The 23,544-nt window shown below is 39.1% G+C and overlaps 2 protein-coding genes and 1 long non-coding RNA gene across 6 annotated transcripts in view; 1 reads left to right on the forward strand and 2 right to left on the reverse strand.

Moving 5' to 3' along the window:
* The window catches only part of LOC118280978 (catenin alpha), a 59,422-nt gene that overhangs the window by 21,223 nt on the left and 14,655 nt on the right, over positions 1 to 23,544 (forward strand). For 2 of the 4 annotated variants that reach the window (XM_050700445.1, XM_050700447.1), the window contains exons 15-19: positions 1,102 to 1,207; positions 1,843 to 1,937; positions 18,708 to 18,859; positions 21,936 to 22,008; positions 23,182 to 23,249. In XM_050700445.1, the coding sequence (XP_050556402.1) occupies positions 1,102 to 1,207; positions 1,843 to 1,937; positions 18,708 to 18,859; positions 21,936 to 22,008; positions 23,182 to 23,249 (494 nt within the window). Of the gene's footprint in view, positions 1 to 1,101; positions 1,208 to 1,842; positions 1,938 to 18,707; positions 18,860 to 19,670; positions 19,741 to 21,935; positions 22,009 to 23,181; positions 23,250 to 23,544 lie in introns of all 4 variants that reach the window. The other 2 variants (XM_050700446.1, XM_050700448.1) reach the window with 1 other exon arrangement.
* LOC118280980 (larval cuticle protein LCP-17-like) lies at positions 2,415 to 7,308 on the reverse strand. Its single transcript, XM_035601400.2, has 4 exons — positions 7,162 to 7,308; positions 4,801 to 4,995; positions 4,185 to 4,289; positions 2,415 to 3,277 (listed from the first exon to the last, which is right to left on the reverse strand). The coding sequence occupies exons 1-4, from the start codon at positions 7,162 to 7,164 to the stop codon at positions 3,182 to 3,184; spliced, it is 399 nt and encodes a 132-aa protein (XP_035457293.2). The 5' UTR covers positions 7,165 to 7,308; the 3' UTR covers positions 2,415 to 3,181.
* The window catches only part of LOC126911768 (uncharacterized), a 28,599-nt gene continuing 15,304 nt past the window's right edge, over positions 10,250 to 23,544 (reverse strand). Inside the window, exon 2 of the long non-coding RNA XR_007706286.1 lies at positions 10,250 to 10,456. This is a non-coding gene — a long non-coding RNA (uncharacterized LOC126911768). The remainder of the gene's footprint in view (positions 10,457 to 23,544) is intronic.

Below are 23,544 nucleotides of genomic sequence, written 5' to 3' on the forward strand. Positions count from 1 at the left end.
CATAAGAATGAGCCGGCTCGACCGGAGTGATACCACGGCCTCACAGAAAACCGACGTGAAACAACGCTTGCGTTGTGTGAGTGAGGTTACCTGAGGCCCAATTCCCCCCTTCCCAATCTTCCCCATCCCCGATTCCCGAACAACAACCCTTAAATTCCTTTTCCTTTTAATCCCAAAAAGCCGGTAAGTAAGAGGCCTTTTATCCCCGAAGCGGTAGACAGAGGTGCACATTACGGCACGTAATGCCGCTATACAATGTACACACACTTTTCACCATTTGTGTTATAAGTCCCATGTAATAGGATCTTAAAAACATTTCTTGGTTTTACAGTAACAGAGAGTAAAGTTCCCTAAGAAAAGGAGGGTCCTCCGACCAGGCGGTGATCGTGTCTGGCAGCTTTCTGCCCAACTGTTGTTCGTTGGGATTTTCTATCCGTGTTTATTCGTACGTACACTTAGGATGTGCGATGTATGGTAAAACGGGGTGAATAGGTATCGAGATGGTAAGAATAGGGACGGAAAAGGATAGATACTTTGAAGAATTGCCGGCCTGGGGGTTAGGATTTATTCACCCTGTTTTATCATTACGATTGAGAAATAATGTCATCCATTGATTTGTTCGTTGATCGTCCATTTTTTTATGATAAACGTACAGAACAATTTACCTGATTGTAAGCAATCACCGCCGCAATGCACGCGGCGAAACAACAGAAGTGTTACCAGGGCGTTCCCGGCCTTTTGGGGCTTAGCCATTTAAGGGTTGTTGGAGAATCGGGGATCACAAGTATCGGGAAACCGCCAGTAACCTGCTACACATGGTAAGCGTTGTTTCAAACGTCAGCATTTCTGCTCGGCCGTGGTATCACTGTCGAGCCGACCCAGTTCTTAGCGAAGCATGGCTCTCACCAAGTTATTCGTTAGTCCGCTTACTTGTATTCCAGAAAATAAACTACTCCTGTAGATAAATTTACATCCCGATTTCTTTTCAGCCGTTATTTGTTACATATTGATTGAGTAACATACAAATGCTGTGTGGGAGCACAAGACATTAATATGTAAAATATTAATGTGTAATGGTAATGAGCTGTTGTCATCGTACAGAGAACCACATCCTGGAGGACGTGAACAAGTGCGTGGTGGCGCTGCAGGAGGGGGACCCCGACTCGCTCGAGAGGACCGCCGGCGCCATCCGCGGACGGGCCGCCAGGTACTTTTTATTTACCCACTCATTTTTTTAAATAATACGTTCGTCCTATTTTACATTAAAGATAACTATAAAAAATTAAAATCACGAAATCGATTTTCCATCTGTGATCGATAACTTAATTGCCTTGTAATAGCAACCCTTTTAATTGTATGTCTGTCAAAATACTGACATTGACACATCTTGTATAAAAGACAAATAGTTGTCAATGCACGAAAAAAAATAACTGTAAGGCCAAACAATACAATAAAAAATTTCTTCTGATCACCGCGGGAAATACAAATAATAAAATAAAAAAATAATACATTTTGTGACAATGTCTCAACAGTTACGTTGTAATTGTGGTATAAATGTGTTCCGAATGCAACGGCATTTAGTTATCTGACGATGCCCGTTCTTTATTTGACTTCACTTTCTGAGGTAAAGTACGATTCATATTACCAGAATGTAAACATAACCTCCAATTAAAAATATTTGAATAACTTCTTTTGTAGATGATCAATGTAAAAGTGGAAATCACAGATATGCTTTTGACATTAAACGACACTAGGAAACGTAAGAATATTCACTGGTCGTGGCAAATTAATATTGAGCCAAAGTTACTATGGGCATCCTTTTACGTGTATGTTTGTCGACAGAGTATGTTCGGTGGTGACCCAGGAGATGGACAACTACGAGCCGTGCATCTACACCAAGCGGGTGTTGGAGGCTGTCACCGTACTCCGGGACCAAGGTAGGACATTACTATGTTTAGTCTATTCATTTTTAGGAGATAAGAAGATAGAACATTTGTAGCGGTTAGTTACCGTCGCGCAGTTTCTCCCACTGCTCGGTTCCTATATATCGTGGCGTTTGATTTTTTTGTACCCTTAGCCTTTCCTATTGATTAAATAGACCATCCAACTCAAAATAGAATTATTCAAATTGTTTAATGACCAGTAGTTCCGGAGATTAGCGCGTTCAAACAACCAAACTCTTCAGCTTTATAGCACACATTTAAGTCAGTATCTATGTTACATAGTATTTATTTGATTTTTAGCCGTAGTTGTCCCACTGCCAAAGCCTCCCCTCTACCCTCCTGTCCACTCCTCTCTGATGCAGAGCTTTCTGCGGCTAATTTACCTACATTTTAACATAATATGCGTAGAATTGACGGTCTTATCACACATTTTTTGGGGATAACTACACTCATAATAAAACAACATTAAAATACATTTTAACAACAGATTTTTATTTTATTCTATCACAGAAGAGATGTGTAAACAAAATTCAAGAAAATGAGTATTTTACAAATTGTCGTTCTTAAAAAATATTAACAGAATTATTACTAAACGCTTGTATTATCCCTCTTGTATAGAAAAACTACTGAATTTCATTCACGGCTTAAGTTAGACAGTAAATTATCCAACAATCTTTAGATTAAAATCGAATTTTGACATAAGTTCCAAAGATTTGTGTTGTTTAAAAACGTTGTCCCACACTAGGATTGTCTCCTGTGTCGTGTGTACGTTTACAAACATACAAGTTCACATACACATGACACACAGACCCGGAACAACAATTTTGTGGATCACACAAAGAGTTGCTTCGTGCTGTCAATTTATGTCAAATACCAAGATCTTTCTAAAGATTTTGGATAATAAACAGCTATTAATTTCAACCGTTAAATTATTTAGACACCACTGACAAACGGTGAAGGAAAACATTGTGAGGAAACCTGGGCTTATAATTTCTAATTATAAGTTTGAAATCGCCACGCATTGAGCAAGCGTGGTGATTAATGCTCAATACTTCTCCGTGTGAGAAGAGGCCTTTGGTTGAAATTCGCCTTCCTTTTTGACAAGCAGACAGATCACCTGATGGTAAGCAATCACCGCCGTCCATGGACACCCGCAACACCAGAGGCGTTACTACTACGTTGCCGGCCTTTTGTGAAGTTAAATAGTTTTTCTAATAAGGGATAGTTTAGTGTTTAATTTAGTTCTTCTCTGGGGGTGGGGGGTGAGCCCTGATGTACTCCAAGGCACGGATGATGGCCTCTGGAATCGGGGGCGAGGTTGGCAGGTGGGAGCCCTGGAATTGAGAAAAAAATATATATATGTTAGTTCGGTTTCATGTAAAGTATTGGTGTTACATTGTTCTCACATAATACGCTAGTTTCCTACTAGTCAAATTCAATACTTTTTTCGAAACGTCAAAAACGATATTTTCTATGAACTTTGTATGAAATACTCTATTATGACGTCATCAGATTTTTGACGTCAAATAACAGACTTATTTCTAGAAATTTAGCTAGAAATTAATAATTTCTTTTTGACCCAGTCATCATCCCTATTGAACCAACGAAACAATGTAACCAAGTATTGTATTGTGAATCTGATTGGAAAAGAGTAACCTATGGAGTTTCTTGCTCGTTCTTCTCCATAGGAATCTACTCTTTGAATTTTTTGGATTGACATTGAGATTGGTTCCGAGAGTAAGAGTAAGACGGACTAAATAGATGTTTAATTTTCATACTCCGTCATCATCCCTATCACATCATTTTTAATAACATATATATACTTTATACTTAATATTAATATATAAAGCTGTAGAGTTTGTTTGTTTGTTTGAACGCGTTAATCCACAGGACTACTGGTCCGATTTGAATAATTACTTTTGTGCTGAATAGTCCATTTATCGAGGATGGCTCTAGGCTATAAAACATCACGCTACGATCAATAGGAGCCGAGTAGAGCGGGCCAATCCGCGCGGGAGTAGCTAGTACAGTACTCTCAACGGATCTTGGTGCAATAAGTGTAAAGGGTCAATTGTATTTAGAAATGGTCAATCTCTAGCCTAGATCGCCGCCCCCCGCACCTCGCCTCATGCCACCATTTGGTTCTAAAAAGACTTACTGCGCAGCCTTCTGCACGTAGTTCAGACCTGCCAAGATCCGTTGAGAGTACTGTACGTAATATTTTTCATCTACTCATCTCACCTGTGGTTGGTAACCATTCTCATCAGCAATGTATTCGAATTTGATCTGTTCTCCTTCGGGTGACTGCCAGCTGGCTTGACCCTGGACTACTTCAGCTGTTTGGTCCTGGAAACAAACATTATGATTTTATTATAATTTTCGTAAGACATACTAAATTAATTATTATGTTATCGGCTTACTCACGTAACTGTTTGACGAGGAACTCGACTAGTTTCAAGCCATGCTAGAGGCTATTGTCAAATTGGCATGCTAGAAGATTGCAAAGGCCGGCAACGCACTTGTAGCGTTGTCGACTTTTTGGGGGTTAAGAATTTAAGGGGTGTTGAGGAAGCGGGGAATTGGGCCTCCGGTAACCTCACTCACACAATGAAACACAACGCAAGCGTTGTTTTACGTCGGTTTTCTGCTCGGCCGTGGTATCACTCTGTTCGAACCGGCCCAGCAATGCAGAAGCATAGCTCTCCCGATGTGTGAGAGAGCTTTTTCCCAATAATAGAGGTAATACAGCGCCAATGTGTTGGGACCTCCAATACCTCCATATGACTTCCAGTAGTGGAACAGATTTCTATTGGCAGTCAAAGACTTAAAAAGAAAGCGGTGTTATAAAGCTACTTACAGGGCTGATCTGCTTAAGAGAACCGGCCTCGTTAGCCGCGATGCCGTTGTCTGTTTCATACGCGTACTGGTACGATCCCTCCACTCCGACATCCAGTTCCTGCTTGAGGATCTGTGCGGACTTCTCATCCTTGGGCAGGATGTGGGACACGTCCGCAGCCACCAGCGCCACGCATACCGAGAGGATTAGGAGTTTCTGTGGATTTAATCGTATTTGTTGGTTATACAACGTGTAACAAAATACCCATATACATCAAGAAGCACTGAAGGATACAGGTTTAATAGAATCTCTACACAAAGTTTCAGGTTAAAATACGTTACAAAAAAATTTGTACCAAATATTTGGTGTCGCATGGTTCTTGATTTTAAATCATACAAACGTATCACAATACTACAGGAGGCACTCGCTAATATTACGAAACATTTCTTCTGTAAATCTGATCGCCTAGTACAAGTATCTACCTAATTTTGATGTTCAGTTTCTGGAATTTTATGTATTGGAAAAATAAAAAACGTGAGTTTAAAAACCATTCCCGTATCGTTTGTTATGTTATTATCTAGAAACCGTGCAATTGATATGTATACCCCCATTTGTTACACCGTGTAAATATGTGGCAGGGAAATGATAAAAACAGGGATTTCGTGAGGAAGTGAAGGAAGAGTTCACTGAGGATGTCAAAATAACAACACGATTTTATCATTTCCCTAAACAAATCTGGTGATTTGAACTAAATCCCTGTTTTTATCATTTGCCTGCGACATATATATCGTCACGCCATTTATCCCCGAGGGATAGGTAGAGTATGGATGCAATGGGCGCTAGTGTTGCTACTCAAGAGTACGACACAATATCAATGTCGATCGATCGGAATTGGATTCAAGAGTAAGCCTCCAGGTATAATCCAGTCTCCAAATAGCGACAAAAACTATATTGGTATACTAATAAAGTCACGTCATTTATCCCCGAAAGGGTAGGCAGAGGTGCACATTACGACACGTAATGCCGCTATACAATGTACATCCACTTTTCACAATTATTTTATGTTTTAAGTCCTATGTAATAGGGTGTGAGCCTATTGCCATATACTGGCCACAATTCCAGACTCCGTGATACTACTGAGAAATATTTCGAAAAACCGAAAAATAAAATAGGTATAACTATAAAAACTCTATAAAACTCTATTCTTTAATATTAGAACTTGAGACGGGATATTTACCATGTTTATCTATTCCGAAATATCGAAAACTCATGGAAATAGATAAACATGGTAAATAAGTTCTAATTCCCGTCTCAAGTTCTAATGATAGTGTTAGTGACCATGTCAGTTTAAAAACTCTATTCTTTGGTTTCGACTTAAAAGCTTAGCAAATAAATTACGAATAAATTTTCGTATGTATATTAAATAAATATTAAAATAATCAACACATTGAAATCATGTTAACATTAGTCAAATAGGCATATTTCATTTACATACATAAATACGCAATTTAAACTGAGTCCTTCAGTATGTTTAACTTAATATTTTAAATATATAAATGCAAAGTTTTATAAGTATGTATGTATGTATGTATGTATGTATGTTTGTGACACCGCCACGCTAAAACAACTGAACGGATCTTAATGAGATTTGAGCATAGAGGTAGATTATAGTCCGGAATTATACGTAGGGCACTTTTCATTCCAATATTATACTTATGTTTTTGAATTCACGCAAAGCAAACGTATTTGTTTGTTTATTGGGCATGAACTGGAAAACTACTAAACAGATTTTGATGGGGTTTTCACTGATCGATAGAGCGGTTCCTTTATCTTTACATTAACTCAGTCAAATCACTGTTTATTTGAGAACATTGTTGCAGAAAAAGGTTACCTTTGTCACAAAAAAAATGGCATTATTCTTTGAGATAATTTGAACACTTTTTACAAATACGGTATTATAACCAGTAATAGGAATAGGTAGTGCTTTATTAGCCAAAACTTTTAAGAAGAACTGTGAAAAGAAAGGGTGACTTCCTTACTACTATATTTTTTCCTGGACAACTCTTAAATTCATTAAATTTGTATTATTTGGAATAAGTTACGAACTTAAAAAATATATTAAATATTATGTTATCGGCTTACTCGCGTAATAACATATAAATAACATAACATAATAATTAATTTAGTATGTCTCACGAAAGTTACAATTAAAAAATATAGTGCTAAGAAAGTCTGTTTCTTTTCTCTGTTCTCTACCGAAGCTTTTTACTAATAAGCAACAGTTCTTCTTAAAACTTTAGGCTGATAAGCATTTATTCCTATCACCGATAATAAGTAAAGATAAAAATATAAATAATATATACTATGTATGTCACTACTCACCATGTTTAAGCACTAGTGTGTACAAGCAATGTTTACAAGTGACTGTCCGATGTTTGCGCGGCACGCTATATAAGTATACCTACTCCTCAACTTGGCAAGGTCGCTGCTACAACTCTTTAGTGGGTAGGCACTAGGCAGTACTGTTTATATTTCCTTGCTTTATACCGCTCGTCTTTTCTAAAGATTTTGTTCCGAAAACAACTGCTAAGGACCAGTCCTGAACTTAACCCAGTTAATTAAGTGGAAACTATCGTTTTCTTCTTCTTCTCCTCTAATAATATTTTCTGATTAATTTCGTTGCGGGATCCAAGACAGTCATTCATGTCCCTGGGACGTTGGACTTCAGTGTTCCGGTGTTTGCATGGTTGTATCTACTGTAGATCCTGGTGTACAGGAGTTGCAGCGGTATGGGAGGGTGTGGTGGGCTTGTTCCAAAAAAACTTAACCCAGGTTAAGGAACCATTAAACGACTCTGAGTAGGGCGGTATGGTATACAAACCACGCCCCTCTCTATGTCCCATCTAGCGGTCCCATACCATCAACACGCTGCCAATTGTCCACATTTTAATGTGAGTGGTCAAGTATGACTGCCGGACAAGGGGTCTCGGGTTCGATTCCCAGATTGGGTTAACTAATACTGGGTTTTTTTCGGTATTTCGAAAATTTGTCAGTAGTAGCATTGAGTCTGGAATTGTGTTCAGTATGGCTCACCCCCTATTACATGAAAGTTATAACAAATTGTGAAAAGTGAGCGTACATTATCCGGTGGCATTACTTGCCGTAATGTGCAAGTATGCTACACCTTCGGGGATAAAAGGCGTGACGATATTTTTTTATGATAAAATAATTTAATGGAAAACGGATATGTATCACATGTGACTGACCTTCCCAATCAATAACACTTTTGACTGGCCAAAAGCTCTTATTGCACCACATGCATAGTGTTAAACACTTACGTGAATAAACCGTCTCTCCAATACATACAAGACATACAACACATCAGTGAAAGCCCTTACACATTGTAGCTTTATTATACTCCGATGAAATGTACTCTGTCAAAGTCAACAGGTTAGATTCAACAGATCTCCTACATCTAAAGCCATAATTATTATTATGTTATCGGCTTACTCACGTAATTGTTTGACGAGGAACTCGACTAGTTTCAAGCCGTGCTAGAGGTTCATATTCATAAGCAGCATTCCGCGACACACGACGCGGCGATTGTCGCTGAGTTACGTGAGTGAGTGAGTAATAATGATTAATTTAGTATGTCTCACAAAAGTTATAATAAAATTATAGTAGGTGACTATTTTTTGACTATTTAAAAGAAGTTCTGATTGCACCACGTGCATAGTGTTAAACATTAAACAATTACGTGAATAAGCTCCTCTCTCTCCAATACATACAAAACACAACACATCAGTGAAAGCCCTTACACATTGTAGCTTTATTATACTCCGGTTTGTAACTTTCGTTGTGTGAGTGAAGTTACCGGAGGCCCAGTTCCTCCCTTCCCATTCTTCCCCATTCCCGATTCCCGAACAACAACCCTTAATACCTAACTACTAAAAAGCCGGCAACGCACTTGTAACGCCTCTGGTGTTTCAAGTGTCCATGGGAGGCGGCGATTGCTTACCATCAGGTGATGAAAAAGATTTTGCTAGTCAATAGTAGCTTTTGACTGTCTAAAAGCTCTGATTACACCACATGCATAGTGTTAAACATTAAACAATTACGTATAAAAGCCGCCGTCTCTCCAATACATACAAGATACACAAGGTATCAGTGAAAGCCCTTACACATTGTAGTTTTATTATACTCCGATGAAATGTATTCTGTCAAAGTCAACATGTTAGATTCAACAGATCTCCTACATCTAAAGCCATAATTATTATTATGTTATCGGCTTACTCACGTAACTGTTTGACGAGGAATTCGACTAGTTTCAAGCCATGCTAGAGGCTCGTATTCATGAGCAGCATTCCGCGACACACGACGCGGCGATTGTCGCGCAGCTACAAAATTAAAAAACAAAATCCTGAGTAAGCCGATAACATAATGATTAATTTAGTATGTCTCACAAAAGTTATAATAAAATTATAGTAGGTGTTTTTGACTATTTAAAAGAAGTTCTGATTACACCACGTGCATAGTGTTAAACATTAAACAATTACGTGAATAAGCCGGCGTCGCTCCAATACATACAAGACATACAACGCATCAGTGAAAGCCCTTACACATTGTAGCTTTATTATACTCCGGCTTGTAAGTAGGGCGGCAGACGAACGCGAAAGTTTCACGCTTTGTGCTCATATACTCGGGCTGAGTAGGGTTGGTGCTTGTTAAATTTCTTTTTTTAAAACATTAATTCAAACTAGGATTTTCTCCTGAGATGGTTGGTGCGTTTTATATGACTGCCTCGTTGGTCGAGTGGTCGCAAGTGCGATTGCCGAACAAAGGGTTCAATTTCCGGGTCGGGCAAAGTAAGTAAAGAAAAATTTCTCGGTAGCACGGAGTTTGAAATCGTGCCCGGTATATGGCAATAGACTCACCCCCTATTACATGGCACTTATAACACAAATGGTAAAAGTAGGTGTACATTGTATAGCGGCATTACGTGCCGTAATGTGCACCTCTGCCTACCCCTTCAGGCGACGTTGAAGGATAAAGCTATCGACGTTGTGTGTGTGAGGGTTGGTGCGTTTAGAAATATACAAGTTCACATACACATGACACCCAGACTCGGAACTCGGAGCTGCGAACTACTTAGCGTAAGCGCGGGTTTACCTGAAATAACAATTTGTGGATCACATAAAGAGTTGCTCCGTGCGGGAATCGAAGAACCCGCTACCCGTTGCACGGCAGTTGCCCAGTCACCGCAACAAATGTCCAGTCAAAAATACTTCTGCCTAACACCTTAATTGGCCATTGTGGGCACGGGGCTATAATGGGAGGTAGTGTTGTGTTTGAAGATTACTATAGTGAATAGGTATAAACTATTGATTATTATTATCAGTATATTTTTTCATACAAAAAATCTAATAATTAGTTTGTTATGAAAGAGCTATCTCTTTCACTGTCTCTGTCGCAATTGATAGCAATTGTTTTCATTGACGAAGCGACGCATCGTGCGTATTTGTGAACCACTTTATACAGAGTAGAGTCAATGTTTATTTAACTTCTTTATGTTCTCAAATTGAATTAACTGGTCCGGGGTACAAAATTTCTTCACTATTGTAATCTTCAAACACAACACTACCTCCCATTAAAGCCGTGGCAGATACTTTTAGAACACCTTGTATGTTATACTAGCTACCTCTGTTCGGTTTCACCCGCCCTGTTTAGCTCTTATAAATCATAGCATGATGTTTTATAGCTTATAACCTTCATCGATAAATGCACTACCCAACACAAAAAAAATATTGAAATCGGACCAGCAGTTCCGGAGATTAGCGCATTCAAACAAACAACCTCTTTAGCTTTATACAGTAGAAGCTCCTTATTCGCGCTTCCTTCATTCGCGTTTTCACTATTCGCGGATTAAAAAAATGCGACCCAATTCCTATATTCGCGGTCTAATATTTCTATATTCGCGGATCGAATCGAAATATCGGTGCATAACCTAAAAAAATATATTCGCTATCCTTTGACAACGCGTCAGTAGAAGGATAAAAAAATAAAATAGACCTTATTACAACTACGTCTAGATTGTGACTTCTGCCTAAACCTAGTGTGACCTAAACCTGATGATAATAATATTATCTCAGGCAATCTGTATGATCAGAAAGTTCAATTAATTTTTTTTTTTTATCTATTATTTGCTTCTTGATTTCGTCATCTAGGAACGTATCCCCTATAACCCCATACAAATTACCATTCCATATTCACGGTTTCTGTATTCGCGGCATATTTACGGAACGCATACCCCGCGAATAAAGAGCTTCTACTGTATATTAAAAAAAATATGTTTTATTTTATTTAAAACGCACAATAATAATTTAACCGACATCCCTAGAAAGGACAGTGTCGAATGATTAATAACTTGATGAGCGAGTGAAATGATGTCATATTATGTACATGTTCGAAATAAGCTTTACGGTTAAGCAACACTGCCCAAGGTTCGGATATTGATTGGTTACCGATGCATCATGCAATGACCTATTTGTATGTTTTATTTTGTGTTTTTTTGACAGATCTTTCTTTATTGGTTAAATATGTATTCAATCTTTTTTTGTCAGATACTGGCTGTTGCTCGCCACTGTGTAGAATAATGATTTCTTAAAGAACTTGGGCTTATGATATTTTTTTCTAAAATAAAAATAGCCTAAGTTACTCCTTAGTACATCAGTTATCTGCCATGTCATGTCTCGTCAAAATCGGTTCAGCCGTTTAAGAGATTAGCCGGAACAAACAGGCAGACAGACAGACAAAAATTGTAAAAAATGTGATTTTGGTGCATGTATCGTATGTATATTCATATGCATGTAGTAAAAAGCGGTTATTTCAATATTACAAATAGACAACAATATAGCATAGCACATTTCGTTGGTGGAAAAGCTCCCTCAGTCGGGTATACGACACCCGCGGCAAGAGTAGCGGTGGTAACAAATATATTCTACTCGTGACGTCACAAGACGGCCTCTTTTATATGTAAAACGACTCATCTTAGTATATATGTAGTATATGGCCCTTCAATAAACAGACGTAATGTTAACAAAACCAGTTTTGTTCGACTGAATGACCTTTGAGTCGAATCGAGTCGACTTGTTATATCCAATAATTAGATGTTTGAACTTTATGTTTACTCAAGTTTAAGAGTACTTGAGCCATGCTTCGGTACGAATGGCCGGCTCGACCGGAGTGGTACCACGGCCGAGCAGAAAACTGACGTAAAACAACACTTGCGTTGTGTGAGTGAGGTTGCCGCCGAGGCCTAATTACCCCCCTTCCCAATCTTCCCCATCCCCAACAACCCTTAAATTCCTAACCCGCAAAAGGCCGGTAACTTGTAACACTTTTGGTGTTTCGGGTGTCCATGTGCGGCGGCGATTGCTTACCATCAGGTGATAGGTCAGCCCGATTACCGGCGCGTTTCATAAATAAAAGATCCACCTTAACCAGTATTATGGCAATCGAGCTCATTTCTATTACATGATTTACTTATCAACTTCAAACCTTCAGTGAAAAGTAAGTGTACATTGTATAGCGGCATTACGTGCCGTAATGTGCACCTCTGCCTACCCCTTCGGGGATAAAAGACGTAACGTTGCAATAACAAAGTATTTCTAATTACTACACCTCCCTAATCAGACCTTGGCATTTAAACAATTTCCAATAAATTCTTTTGACTATTCAAAAGTGAATTAATAAATAATACTTACATACATACCTACCCATATATAAAATCATTAATCATTCGGACAGCTCATATTGACAAACTTTACGAAATAGTTGATTCACACGTTTTTGCGATGCACAGATGGAGCTACGATCGCTTTGTGGCTTTCTTTTGTAATTGCTAATGAGTATATTATAAGAGGTAGAAGGTTTTGTTTTGTTGTTGATGCACGAAATGGTTTTTTTTTTATGGTATAAGACGGTAAATGAGCTGATAGATCATCTGGTGGTAAGCAATCGTTATCCGAAACATTGAAGGTGTAATAAGTGCGTGTCCGGTCTTTTGAGGGTTAGTAATTTAAGGGTTTTTGGGGAATCGGGGTTTGAGAACTTTTTTTTTTTAATGACTAAGTTGCCCCACACTAGGATTGTCTCCTGTGTCGTGGGTGCGTTTACAAACATACAAGTTCACATACACATGACACACAGACCCGAAACAAGATCACACAAAGAGTTGCTCCGTGCGGGAATCGAACCCGCTACACGTTGCAGCTACCGCGTCAACCGTGCAGTCATTGTGGAAAAGGTAATTTGGCCTCCGGTGAACTCACTTAAACAATCGATCGAATCAATCACGTTGGCTTTTTCCCAATCCAATTCCGCTAGATTAATCCCAGTCCCTGATTCCGCAACAACCATTAAATTCTTTACCCCGAAAAGCCCGGCAACGCTCTTGTAACGCCTCTGGTGTTTCGGGTGCCCATGGGCGGCGGCGATTGCTTGCCATCAGGTGATCCATAATAAAAGATCCGTTATTAATTTTTGTCGTAAGATACCACACATTAGACAGATACCGTGTAGCAGCGCTCTCTGATAAACCTAAACCTTTTACACTGCGATCTCCAACCCGCCTGCCTGCGGAGATTATGGCAAACCCTCTTATGTAGAGGAGGCTCGTAGTCCAGTGATGGGTTGGCGATTTTAAACCTCACAAAGGCATTTTTAATACCCGTATCTTAACCTTCAATGCAGGATGTCTGTACCACCCATTTGTCATTTAAAGTTAAAATAAAACATAGTTTGCTTAACCATCTATTATTTAAATCAAACATATTATTCTTCACAAAGTTTATAATCTTTATCTCACTATACTAATAAAAAACGTAAACAAATCCAATGATTAATATTAAAATTATGTAGACGGACCCATCTGTTCGTCACAGCTTGTTATCTTGCTCCTTTTAGCTGGTATAATAAAATATGTGGCAAGTTTGAGTTGGTTTAGGTTGTGTTAAAAGTTCCGTAGCAGTATGTCGTATAGTATTGCACGTCGCGTTCCGCGCGCGGCTCAAAGAGCCATCAGACCACCACAGATGGGGTATCCGGAGCTGCGGACTACCTAGCGGACTTACCATGGCTCCGGCTCAAAAAGCAGGAGAAGGAACGGGGTGGTTTTTAGTCAGTAAGAGTCTGACATTCCCTCCCGTCCATACCATGTTTATTAGTTTTTGTGAGTTTCCGATATTTCGACACTGTTGCAAGTGCCATGATCACGGATGAACTGGAGTATATGCGGGTGGATGTTTATGAGCAGACAAATCGGTCTAGTATCAAGTTCCTATTGACCATGTCAGTTTAAAAACTTATATTAAACAATGTAACCAAGAATTGTATTGTGAATCTGATTGAAAAAGAGTAACCTATGGAGTTTCTTGCTCATTCTTCTCCATAGGAATCTACACTTTGGAACGAGCAAATAGAACAACTAGAGGACTGACCGACAGACAGACGTTATTCATATTATTATATTTGCTTTGACGTTCAAAAGTGCCTTCCTGGTCTATTAGAAATAAATAATTTTGACTTTGACTTTGCTTATACGGCAAATAACACTCTCCGAATATATGACGGAACTCTAAGCCAAGAGTTTATTTCCTGAAATAACTGCGGATTATGTATGCGAGCGTCGCTGTTTGAACGCCTTGACCTGTGACATGTAGACCTGTTGATGTTTTAGACATGGCAGTCACCAGCTCGATAGATAGGCAAATGCCATTTCGGTCAACGAGTCTTTTTGGGATTGATGGTTAAACGAGCAGACGTACTGATGCACCAACAACACTAGACACCTTTCTCACAAAACCTCCGGGAATCTGAAATACTCAAAAGTAACGCTCTCTCGTATGACTCCGGTGGAGCCGACACAACAGTGCCTAAACATGTCAAAAAGTTTTTGAGAAGGCCTTGACGAGGCTTGATGCTGCTTTTCCAACAGATATGTGCTATGCTACGTTGTTGTAGATGCGTTTGGCTTCCACCAATCATATTTTAATCATATTATAGCTTTATGCACAAATACATCGGTGGACATAATGCCGTTGGCATTTCATTGCATATTCACCTAACCCTAAGGAAATGTGTGCTATGGATGGTTTCCCTACTATCGATACATCGCATACTCGACCTGCGCATCTTCCTCGCACAGCTACATAGCTTAGTATCAGTAGAAACGGTCACATAGTTAAACAGCTTAACTTTCTGGATTTTAAAAGAGACTATAACCTCTGAGTTTGTTTCGGCATTTCTTCTCAGAGTAGCCCGATTTTTGAAATATTGACGTGTAAAAGAGTTACATTGTAACCTTTTAGCAAAATAAATATTATTTATCATAGCATAGCCACACAGCACATCTCTTGTGGAAAAATACCCTAAAGCTTTACAAATCGTAACAATACACATATTTTTAACTGTCCAACCAACCAATCTAATTGCCTAATTCTCTAAAAATACAGTATGACTAGTCTATACGCTTTACAATGCCGTACGCGTGCGCCCTTCACCTTTACACTAGAATATCATTCGTAAATGATCATCTCGCCAATGCGCATTACTAAATATACAAGTTTAAAGCAGTACTTCAAACGGGATATTTACCATGTTTATTTATGTCTATGAGTTTCCGATATTTCGGCACTTTAATTTTATTATAACTTTCGTGAGACATACTAAATTAATTACATATTATGTTATCGGCTTACTCACGTAACTGTTTGACGAGGAACTCGACTAGTTTCAAGCCATGCTAGAGGCTCGTATTCATGAGCAGCATTCCGCGACACACGACGCGGCCACTGTCGCTGCTACTCTACTCTAGCATGGCTTGAAACTAGTCGAGTTCCTCGTCAAACAGTTACGTGAGTAAGCCGATAACATAATAATTAATTTTGGCATTGTTGTAAGCGCCATAATCACGGATGAACTGGAGTATATGCGGGGTTTTTTTAAGGGCGAAAAATCATCCAATGGCTTCTCCCGCCTTGGGTGTCTCGGGAGGGACTGTCACACTCTTACTGACTAAACACCACCCCGTTCCTACTCCTGCTTTTCGAGCCGGAGTACCCGGAAAACCCGCTAGGTAGTCCACAGCTCCGGATTAGGCGTCAGCCCTACTAAGACCGTATTTGAGGGCGCCCTCTACCGACCTACACCTAACCTATCCCTAAATCTGCTTTCATCCATCATTTGTTCGTGTCCGAACCATTGTAACATTTCCTTTTCAATTCTTGTTTCTACACTATAAGTGCAATTGTTCTTTAACATCCACAGTCTATAAGTGGCCACTGCTGACCAAATATCTTTTTAGAAGCAGAGAGTAAAGTTCCCTAAGTAAAGCAGTATCCTCCGACCAGGCGGTGATCGTGTCTGGCAGCTTTCTGCCCAACTGTTGTTCGTTGGGATTTTCTATCCATGTTTATTCGCATGTAAACTTCACATATGCGATGTAGGATTTACTGGTCAATCGTATGCTTTAATGCTATATTGATACTAGCAAAAGGATATAAGCAGAGTTATTCAAAGATCTAACACTATGAATGATTATTATTTTGAGTTAAGTTAAATCACACATATTATTAATTAGGCGCGGTCCATCCGATGTTTGTTCATCTTTAGCGTTGCGTAATCGAACCCTGACCCACGGGCGACATTCCTAATTCAAGGTCGTGTATAGGCTGTGTGTTTTATACTAGTTTGTTGACGCGGTGTTGCTTGAGTTTGGTAGGTTTTTTTTAGAAAAGATTCTCTGTACTGTTTATAGTCTTAGAAAATTTAATTTTGTTTGTAATGTTAATTATTATATGTTATCGGCTTACTCATGTAACTGTTTCAACTAAACGAAACTAGTCGAGTTCCTCGTCAAACAGTTACGTGAGTAAGCCGATAACATAATAATTAATTTAGTATGTCTTACGAAAGTTGCAATAAAGTTGTATGTAAATATTTTTTTTATATCGTCATGCCTTTTATCCCCGAAGGGGTAGGCAAAGGTGCATATCATGGCACGTAATGCCACTGTACAATGTACACCCACTTTTCAAAATTTGTGTTGTAAGTCCCATGTAATAAGCCTTCTGCCATTTTTTTTATGGGGGAAAGTTATGTAATATGTTCTCCCGCCTTCGGCGACGCGAGAGGGAGTGTCAGACTCTTACTGACTAAAAACCACCCCGTTCCTACTTCTGCTTTTCGAGAGCCGGAGCCCCGGTAAACCCGCTTGGTAGTCCGCAGCTCCGGATCAGTCCATAGCTACATAGCACATCTCTGATAGAAAAGCACTCTTAGAAATAAACTCTCCAATAGTTAAAATATTTAGAGACATTCGAAACAAACAAACATACATTTCCTTTTCACTATATATTATATATATTGAGATTAGGATATAAAGCTTTATTTATTAATTTATTGCCTCCAAACACGTTTTGACATCAATCTTCAAAAAATATTGTTTTTTATAATTTATTTACAAACTGTCCCGTTTTATACGCCAAGCGGTAGTAAGCATGACAGCTAAATATAAGGTCGTCAGTTGAAACCGATTGAGGAAAAGGTGTATGTTTTTTTATGAAATGTCAATAACGATACGTTTCTGCGTATTTTGCATTAAGTATGTGATTAGTTCGTGTTATTTATTCGGAATAGAAGTATATGGCAATAGGGTTTCCCCTACCGGAGCTGCGGACTACCTAGCGGGTTTACCGGGGCTCCGGCTCGAAAAGCAGGAGAAGAAACGGGGTGGTTTTTAGTCAGTAAGAGTTTGACACTCCCTTTCGCCCTCGCCCTCGCCCAAGGCGGGAGAAGTCATTGGATGATTTTCCCCCTTAAAAAAAAGGGTTTACCCGAAGCATTTTATTTTTCTTGTCTATTCTTTAAACAACATTATACCGTTTCGTAGCATAGCCAAATTGGTGAAAATCACCAGCTACGCTACGAAAATGTAATAGCTAAGCTGTGAAACTATGTGACAGTTTCCACTGATACTAAGCTATGTAGCTGTGCGAGTAAGATGTACAGCTCGAGTATGTAATGTCTATTATTATATCGATAGTAGAGAAACCATCCATAGCACACATCAAACATAGATTAGTTGAACCAGTTTCCACCAGTGCTAAGCTATGTGTACCAATGAATATGATTGGTGGAAGCCAAACGCATCCACAGCAACGTAGCATAGCACATCTCTGGTAGAAAAACACACTAAGTCTTCCGCTGCTCCGAGTATTTAGATTCCTTGAGTTTTCAAATGAACACTATACATTTTTAGTGTTAATGAATCGAATCCTATGCCATTATCTTGGCAGTCATTCTTAAGACCACTTGATCAACAACGCTTTGGAAATGGAGATGAATAACCAGAATTAATATTTAACACTCCAAGGTTGCAACTAATTAGTTATCTTCTCAATGATAGCCATAAAGCCAAGGCTTTTAACACGTCATACTTACACGTAATATATCTCTATACTATACTAGTTTCTGCCAGCGGTTTTGCCCGCGTTTCCGTTAAATAAAAAGTAGCCTATATGTTTTTCGGTGGGAGAGCCATGATTCGGCACTGCTGGGCCAGCTCGAGCGGAGTGCTCCACAGCCTCACAAAAAAACCGACGTGAAACAATACTTGCGTTATGTGAGTGAGGTTACAGGAGTCTCAAATACCTCCCTCTCCAATCTTCCCAAACCCCGATTACCCAACAATCCATAAATTCCTAACCCCCAAAAGGCCGGCAACGCACTTGTAACGCCTCTGGTGTTTCAAGTGTCTATGGGCGGCGGCGATAGCTTACCATCAGATGATCCGTCTGCTCGTTTACCGGCTTATACCATAAAAAAACATACCTGGCAAAATGTAAACAAACATTCTTCTTCTTCCACAGTGATGTCAAAATTCGGCGTACGCGTCGACGCGGCGGTGTCCGCGCTGGGCGGCGGCGCGGGCGCAGCGTTGGACGAGAACGACTTTATAGATGCTAGCCGATTGGTCTACGATGCTGTCAGGGAGATCAGGAGGGCTGTTCTCATGAATAGGGTGAGTATTTATTATTTTAAGAGGGTTTTATATTATGTATAACTCTTTTTTCTAAGTCCTAGGTGGAAGATGTTCATGTTGGATTGTCTAATTGCCGCACTTACCGCCGTACTCAGAGTCATTTAATGGTCTCTTAATGCAGTCCTTAGCAATCGTTTTCAAAACAAAATCGTTAGAGACATATAATGATAACATAAACTATTCCTTAGTAACGATTTTATCCCAAAAATAATTGGTTTGGGTTAAGTAACCATGACTCAGTTCAGCGGTAAGAAACGACAATTACAGAATTTGAATTGTGCTCCAAAGCTCCAGTGAATTTCAGATAAAACGTAGCGACTTGGCGGCCAGATTTATTTGTTATGCGAAATATGGAAAGATGGAATAAAAGAAATAAAATGGTAAAAGAATGCATTCTCTAAATGTTCACACCTGATGGAGAGCGCGGAATAATAGTACAAGAAGATTTTATATGAAGTTTATTAATAAATATTTTATTCTAGCTTTGTTGTAAGAGCGAGAGCGACACGTCCGCGTTCTACGACGGTTTGTTACGATCTGACCAAATCGTACACTATAGACAATTAGACATGTACTATGTACAAGTTTTTCAAGACATTTACTAGTATTTTACAGAATACCCTAGGTTTGATTCTCATGACCTTAAACAGAGTAATGAATAAATCGCATTTTATTTTTAAATAATTTAACAGAATGTCCAAAGTTCGATTCTCTGGTCTGGACTCTAATAAATAGATAATTTGACATATTTTTCTAAGTATGTAACTGACCTGGTCTTCCACCTGATCAGGATGAGGAGGAGCTGGACCCTGAAGACGTGGAGTTGGATGAGCATTACACCCTGGAGACACGTAGCAAATGTGAGAGCGGCATTTGTTATAGAGGGCGTTGGTATCGATGTGGTCCGATAGTCTTATTTGATACTAGCTACTTCCGCGCGGTTTCACCCGCTCTGCTCAGCTCCTATTGATCGTAGCGTGATGTTATATAGCCTATAACCTTCCTCGATCAATGCACTATCCAACACAAAAAGAACTATTCAAATCAGACCAGTAGAACATGGATAGACAATCCCAACGACAACAGTTGGGTAGAAAGCCGCCAGACACGATCACCGCCTGGTCGGAGGATACTGCTTTACTTAGGGAACTTTACTCGCTGTTCCCTAAACTCGATTCCCCAACAACCCTTAAATAGAAACGCAAATGTATCTTCTCTGGTGTTTCAAGTGTCCACGGGCGGCGCCGATTGTTTACCTTCAGGTGATCCGTCTGCTCGTTTACCGACTTATTGAATTAACCATTACTTTTAAGTTAAACGAAAGACTATCGGCCATCATCAGTATATTGCCCTGAAAATTACCATGTATATGTTATATTATATATGTGGCTTTATGTTGCTATATGTCGTGTCATGTGTTACATATGTATGTCCGTCTGTGTGGTAGCTAACTCCATCGTCCATTACTCATTGTTATGTGTGTTGTTTATTTTATGTTTTGTTATTATTTTATTTTATTTGTTGTTCATTGGTAAGGGATGTTATGGACACGTTATGTTTTAATATTATTTATTAAGGGTTTAAGACATCTCTTTTAAGAGGGAGTTAAACTCTGAATACGCGTTTCAAATTGGTTGTAAATACCTGACCAAATTGGGTTGCAACGCAGCATCTGCCCTCGGGCACCCAACCGTCAGGTACCTTTACGCAATGTTGCCATTGTCACAGCAATCGCCGTATTCTACGTTAATTGGACTATTTTGAATAATCTACGGTCTACGGCAACAAATGTATTGCGGTAGCAAAATCTACGGCAATTTGCCTTATCTACTAAAAAAAGGAATAAATTAATAAGAAGCGAACGTACGTTACGTACGTACGTAACGTTATTGACCAAAAAAATGTGTTTGGTACTATGGTCATTATAGTCTGAAATTTCTTGCTGACAACACCGACGGTTGGTCGGCGTCGGACCTCCGACCACGGCAGAAACTACTTACTACTAAAAGTACTTTCATTCATTAATTTGATGACAAACTTTTTTTTTGCTATTTTTTTTGCGAAATAAGTGTGTTACTTGACGCGAAAAATTTATGACGTCATAATTTGCAATTTCTTACAAAATTCATAGAAAACGATACCTTTCTATTATTTTTTTGACATTACTATAAAAGTATTGAATTTGACTAGTTGGAAATCAAGCCCTATCAATTTGAGACGTGTATTAAAGCTATCAGGCATTATCCCCACACTGTCCCTAACATTTCTTATTAATTGTTCGACATATTATGTGTTTTTTGTTTGTGTATTTTTGTCTCATCCATTCATTTGTTTGTGTTTAAACAATGTAGGATGGATTTTTTTACTGAAAAATGTATATTTATGTAATTAATAGGTGTGTAGGTGTAGTATTGGATTCAAAACCCTGTTAACGTGAAGTAATCTCAGTATTCAAATTCAAATTCAATTCAATTCAATCAAATTTAAATGACCATTTATCATATTTCTTGTTTCAAATCAATATTTATTTAAGTCTTTGACTGCCAAGAAAAAACTGTTGAAGGCAAATCCTCTGCTAACGTCGGTCACCGGTGACCCCCGTGGCGTTTAAATTGTTAATTTTAGCCATGGTCGTCCCACTGCAGGGCAAAGGCCTCCCTACCCTCCTTCCACTCGTCTCTTTGTAGAGCTTTCTGTGGCCAATCCTTTTCATAGGCATCGAGTTCATCCCGCCATCTCCTTCTGGGCCTGCCGCGACGTCTATTGACGTTGAGTGGGCTCCACTCAGTAGACAAGTGTCGGGGTTTTTTTTATTCAAAACAATATACATCTTATCCCGTCTCAAGTTCCAATGATAGTGTTAGTGACCATGTCAGTTTACAAATTTATACATTTTTCACAAAAATCTATACATTTTTCACGAAAATCTATACAATTTTCACAAAAATCTATACATTATTCACAAAAATTTATACATTTTTCACAAAAATCCATCCTACATCGCATGCTATATGTATTGTTCGCATGTATCGTCTTGTTCCGTGACTAACGCCAGACGAGCGAAGATTTAGACACCGACACGGAATTCGAACCCGTTGAAGACATGACCATGGAGACAAGGAGCCGATGTGAGTAGGACTCACTGGTTGCTTTTGATGGTGGTGGGATTGGGATTGGGATTTATTTTCCGTGGTGGTGTTGGTGGGACCCCAGACGTGTAGTGACCAAAGTGATGATATATTAAAAAAGGGCCAAATTAAAAGTACCCTTAACTGACCGTCCGTAAAGGACGCCCCAAACGTATAGTGGTCAGATTGGCGATATATTAAAGAAGGGCCAAATTAAAAGTACCTTTAACCGACGAGCATGCATGAAAAGACTGATGACTGTTGATGAAACGAAAGAGGTGTGTAAGAATCGTAACAATTGGCGTTCCATTGTCTCTGCCTACCCCCATGGGAGACAGGCGTGAGGTTATGTATGTATGTATGGGATTTCTTTTTTAAAGGGACAAGCCCGCTGAAATTGACTCAACAAAACAATGTAACCAAGAATTGTATTGTGAACCTGATAGAAAAGGAGTATCTTGCTCGTTCTTCTCCATAGGAATCTACACTTTGGAACGAGCAAATAGAGCAACTAGAGGACTGACCGACAGACAGACGTTTTGTATTATATTGTAATATTTGCTTTGATGTTCAAGTTTCCAATTTAGGTGAGCGTCCACAGGCCCGCATCGTACGCATCGCACGCAACCGATTTTAGTTTGTCTTGTATAGAAACTCATACAACTGCGTCCACAGATCCGCATCGTACGGACCGCATCATCGGCAATGCTTACATGCGATGCGTACTGATGACGTCATACGCAAGGCCGATGCCAAAAATCCGAGTGAAAATGGCATTGGCAATCCGATTGCTAATACTCGGGTAGGCAAGGGCAAGGTAGACTGTCGATACAGTGGACGCAGTTTGAAAAATGAATCCGTTTTAAGCGATTCGTCCGATGCGTACGATACGGGCCTGTGGAAGCTTACCTTTTATGTGCAGCTTTACTAACTGCCACACTCAGAGTCATTTAATGATTACTTAAAGTATTCCTTAGTTAACGATTTTGTATCGAAAACCATAACTTAGGACAGGGTTAAGTAACCATTAAATGACTCTGAGTATGACAATAAAACATTTTTTTGATTTCATTAACATTCGCCTCATACTTTGCATGTGCTTTCGCTCTACCTGCTTCTCTGCTTACCCCGTCTTTAGTTGTATGGTTCTAATTATTATTGTTATGTTTACAGCGAGCGCACACACCGGTGAACACGGTGTCGATGAATATCCAGATATTAGTGGCATTACTAATGCTAGGGTGAGTTTCTAGTTTTTAAATTATATTAAAAAAAACGGTGATCCGAATTTACCGATTTTTTTTTGTTGTGGATTCGGATTTTCCGATTTTTTTGTCGTTGGTTTGAATTTACCGACTTTTTTAGCGTTGATTCGAGTTTACCCATTTTTTATGGTTAGTTCGAATTTACCGATTTTTTAAACGTCGATCCGAATTTACCGACTTTTTTATCGTTATCGATTCGAAATAGATTTTACCAATAGTCTCTAGACTAGTTTAATTGTCAGATGGATAAATATATATTTTTTTTATTTGC

Source organism: Spodoptera frugiperda, chromosome 19 (assembly GCF_023101765.2).
Source record: "Spodoptera frugiperda isolate SF20-4 chromosome 19, AGI-APGP_CSIRO_Sfru_2.0, whole genome shotgun sequence".
Lineage (NCBI taxonomy): Eukaryota > Metazoa > Arthropoda > Insecta > Lepidoptera > Noctuidae > Spodoptera > Spodoptera frugiperda.

Coding starts and splice junctions, on each gene's coding strand:
- LOC118280980 (XM_035601400.2), bottom strand. Junction 4,290..4,800: donor CTCTTAAGCAGATCAGCCCT/GTAAGTAGCTTT, acceptor GTTTGTTTCCAG/GACCAAACAGCTGAAGTAGT. Junction 3,278..4,184: donor AGAATGGTTACCAACCACAG/GTGAGATGAGTA, acceptor TCTCAATTCCAG/GGCTCCCACCTGCCAACCTC.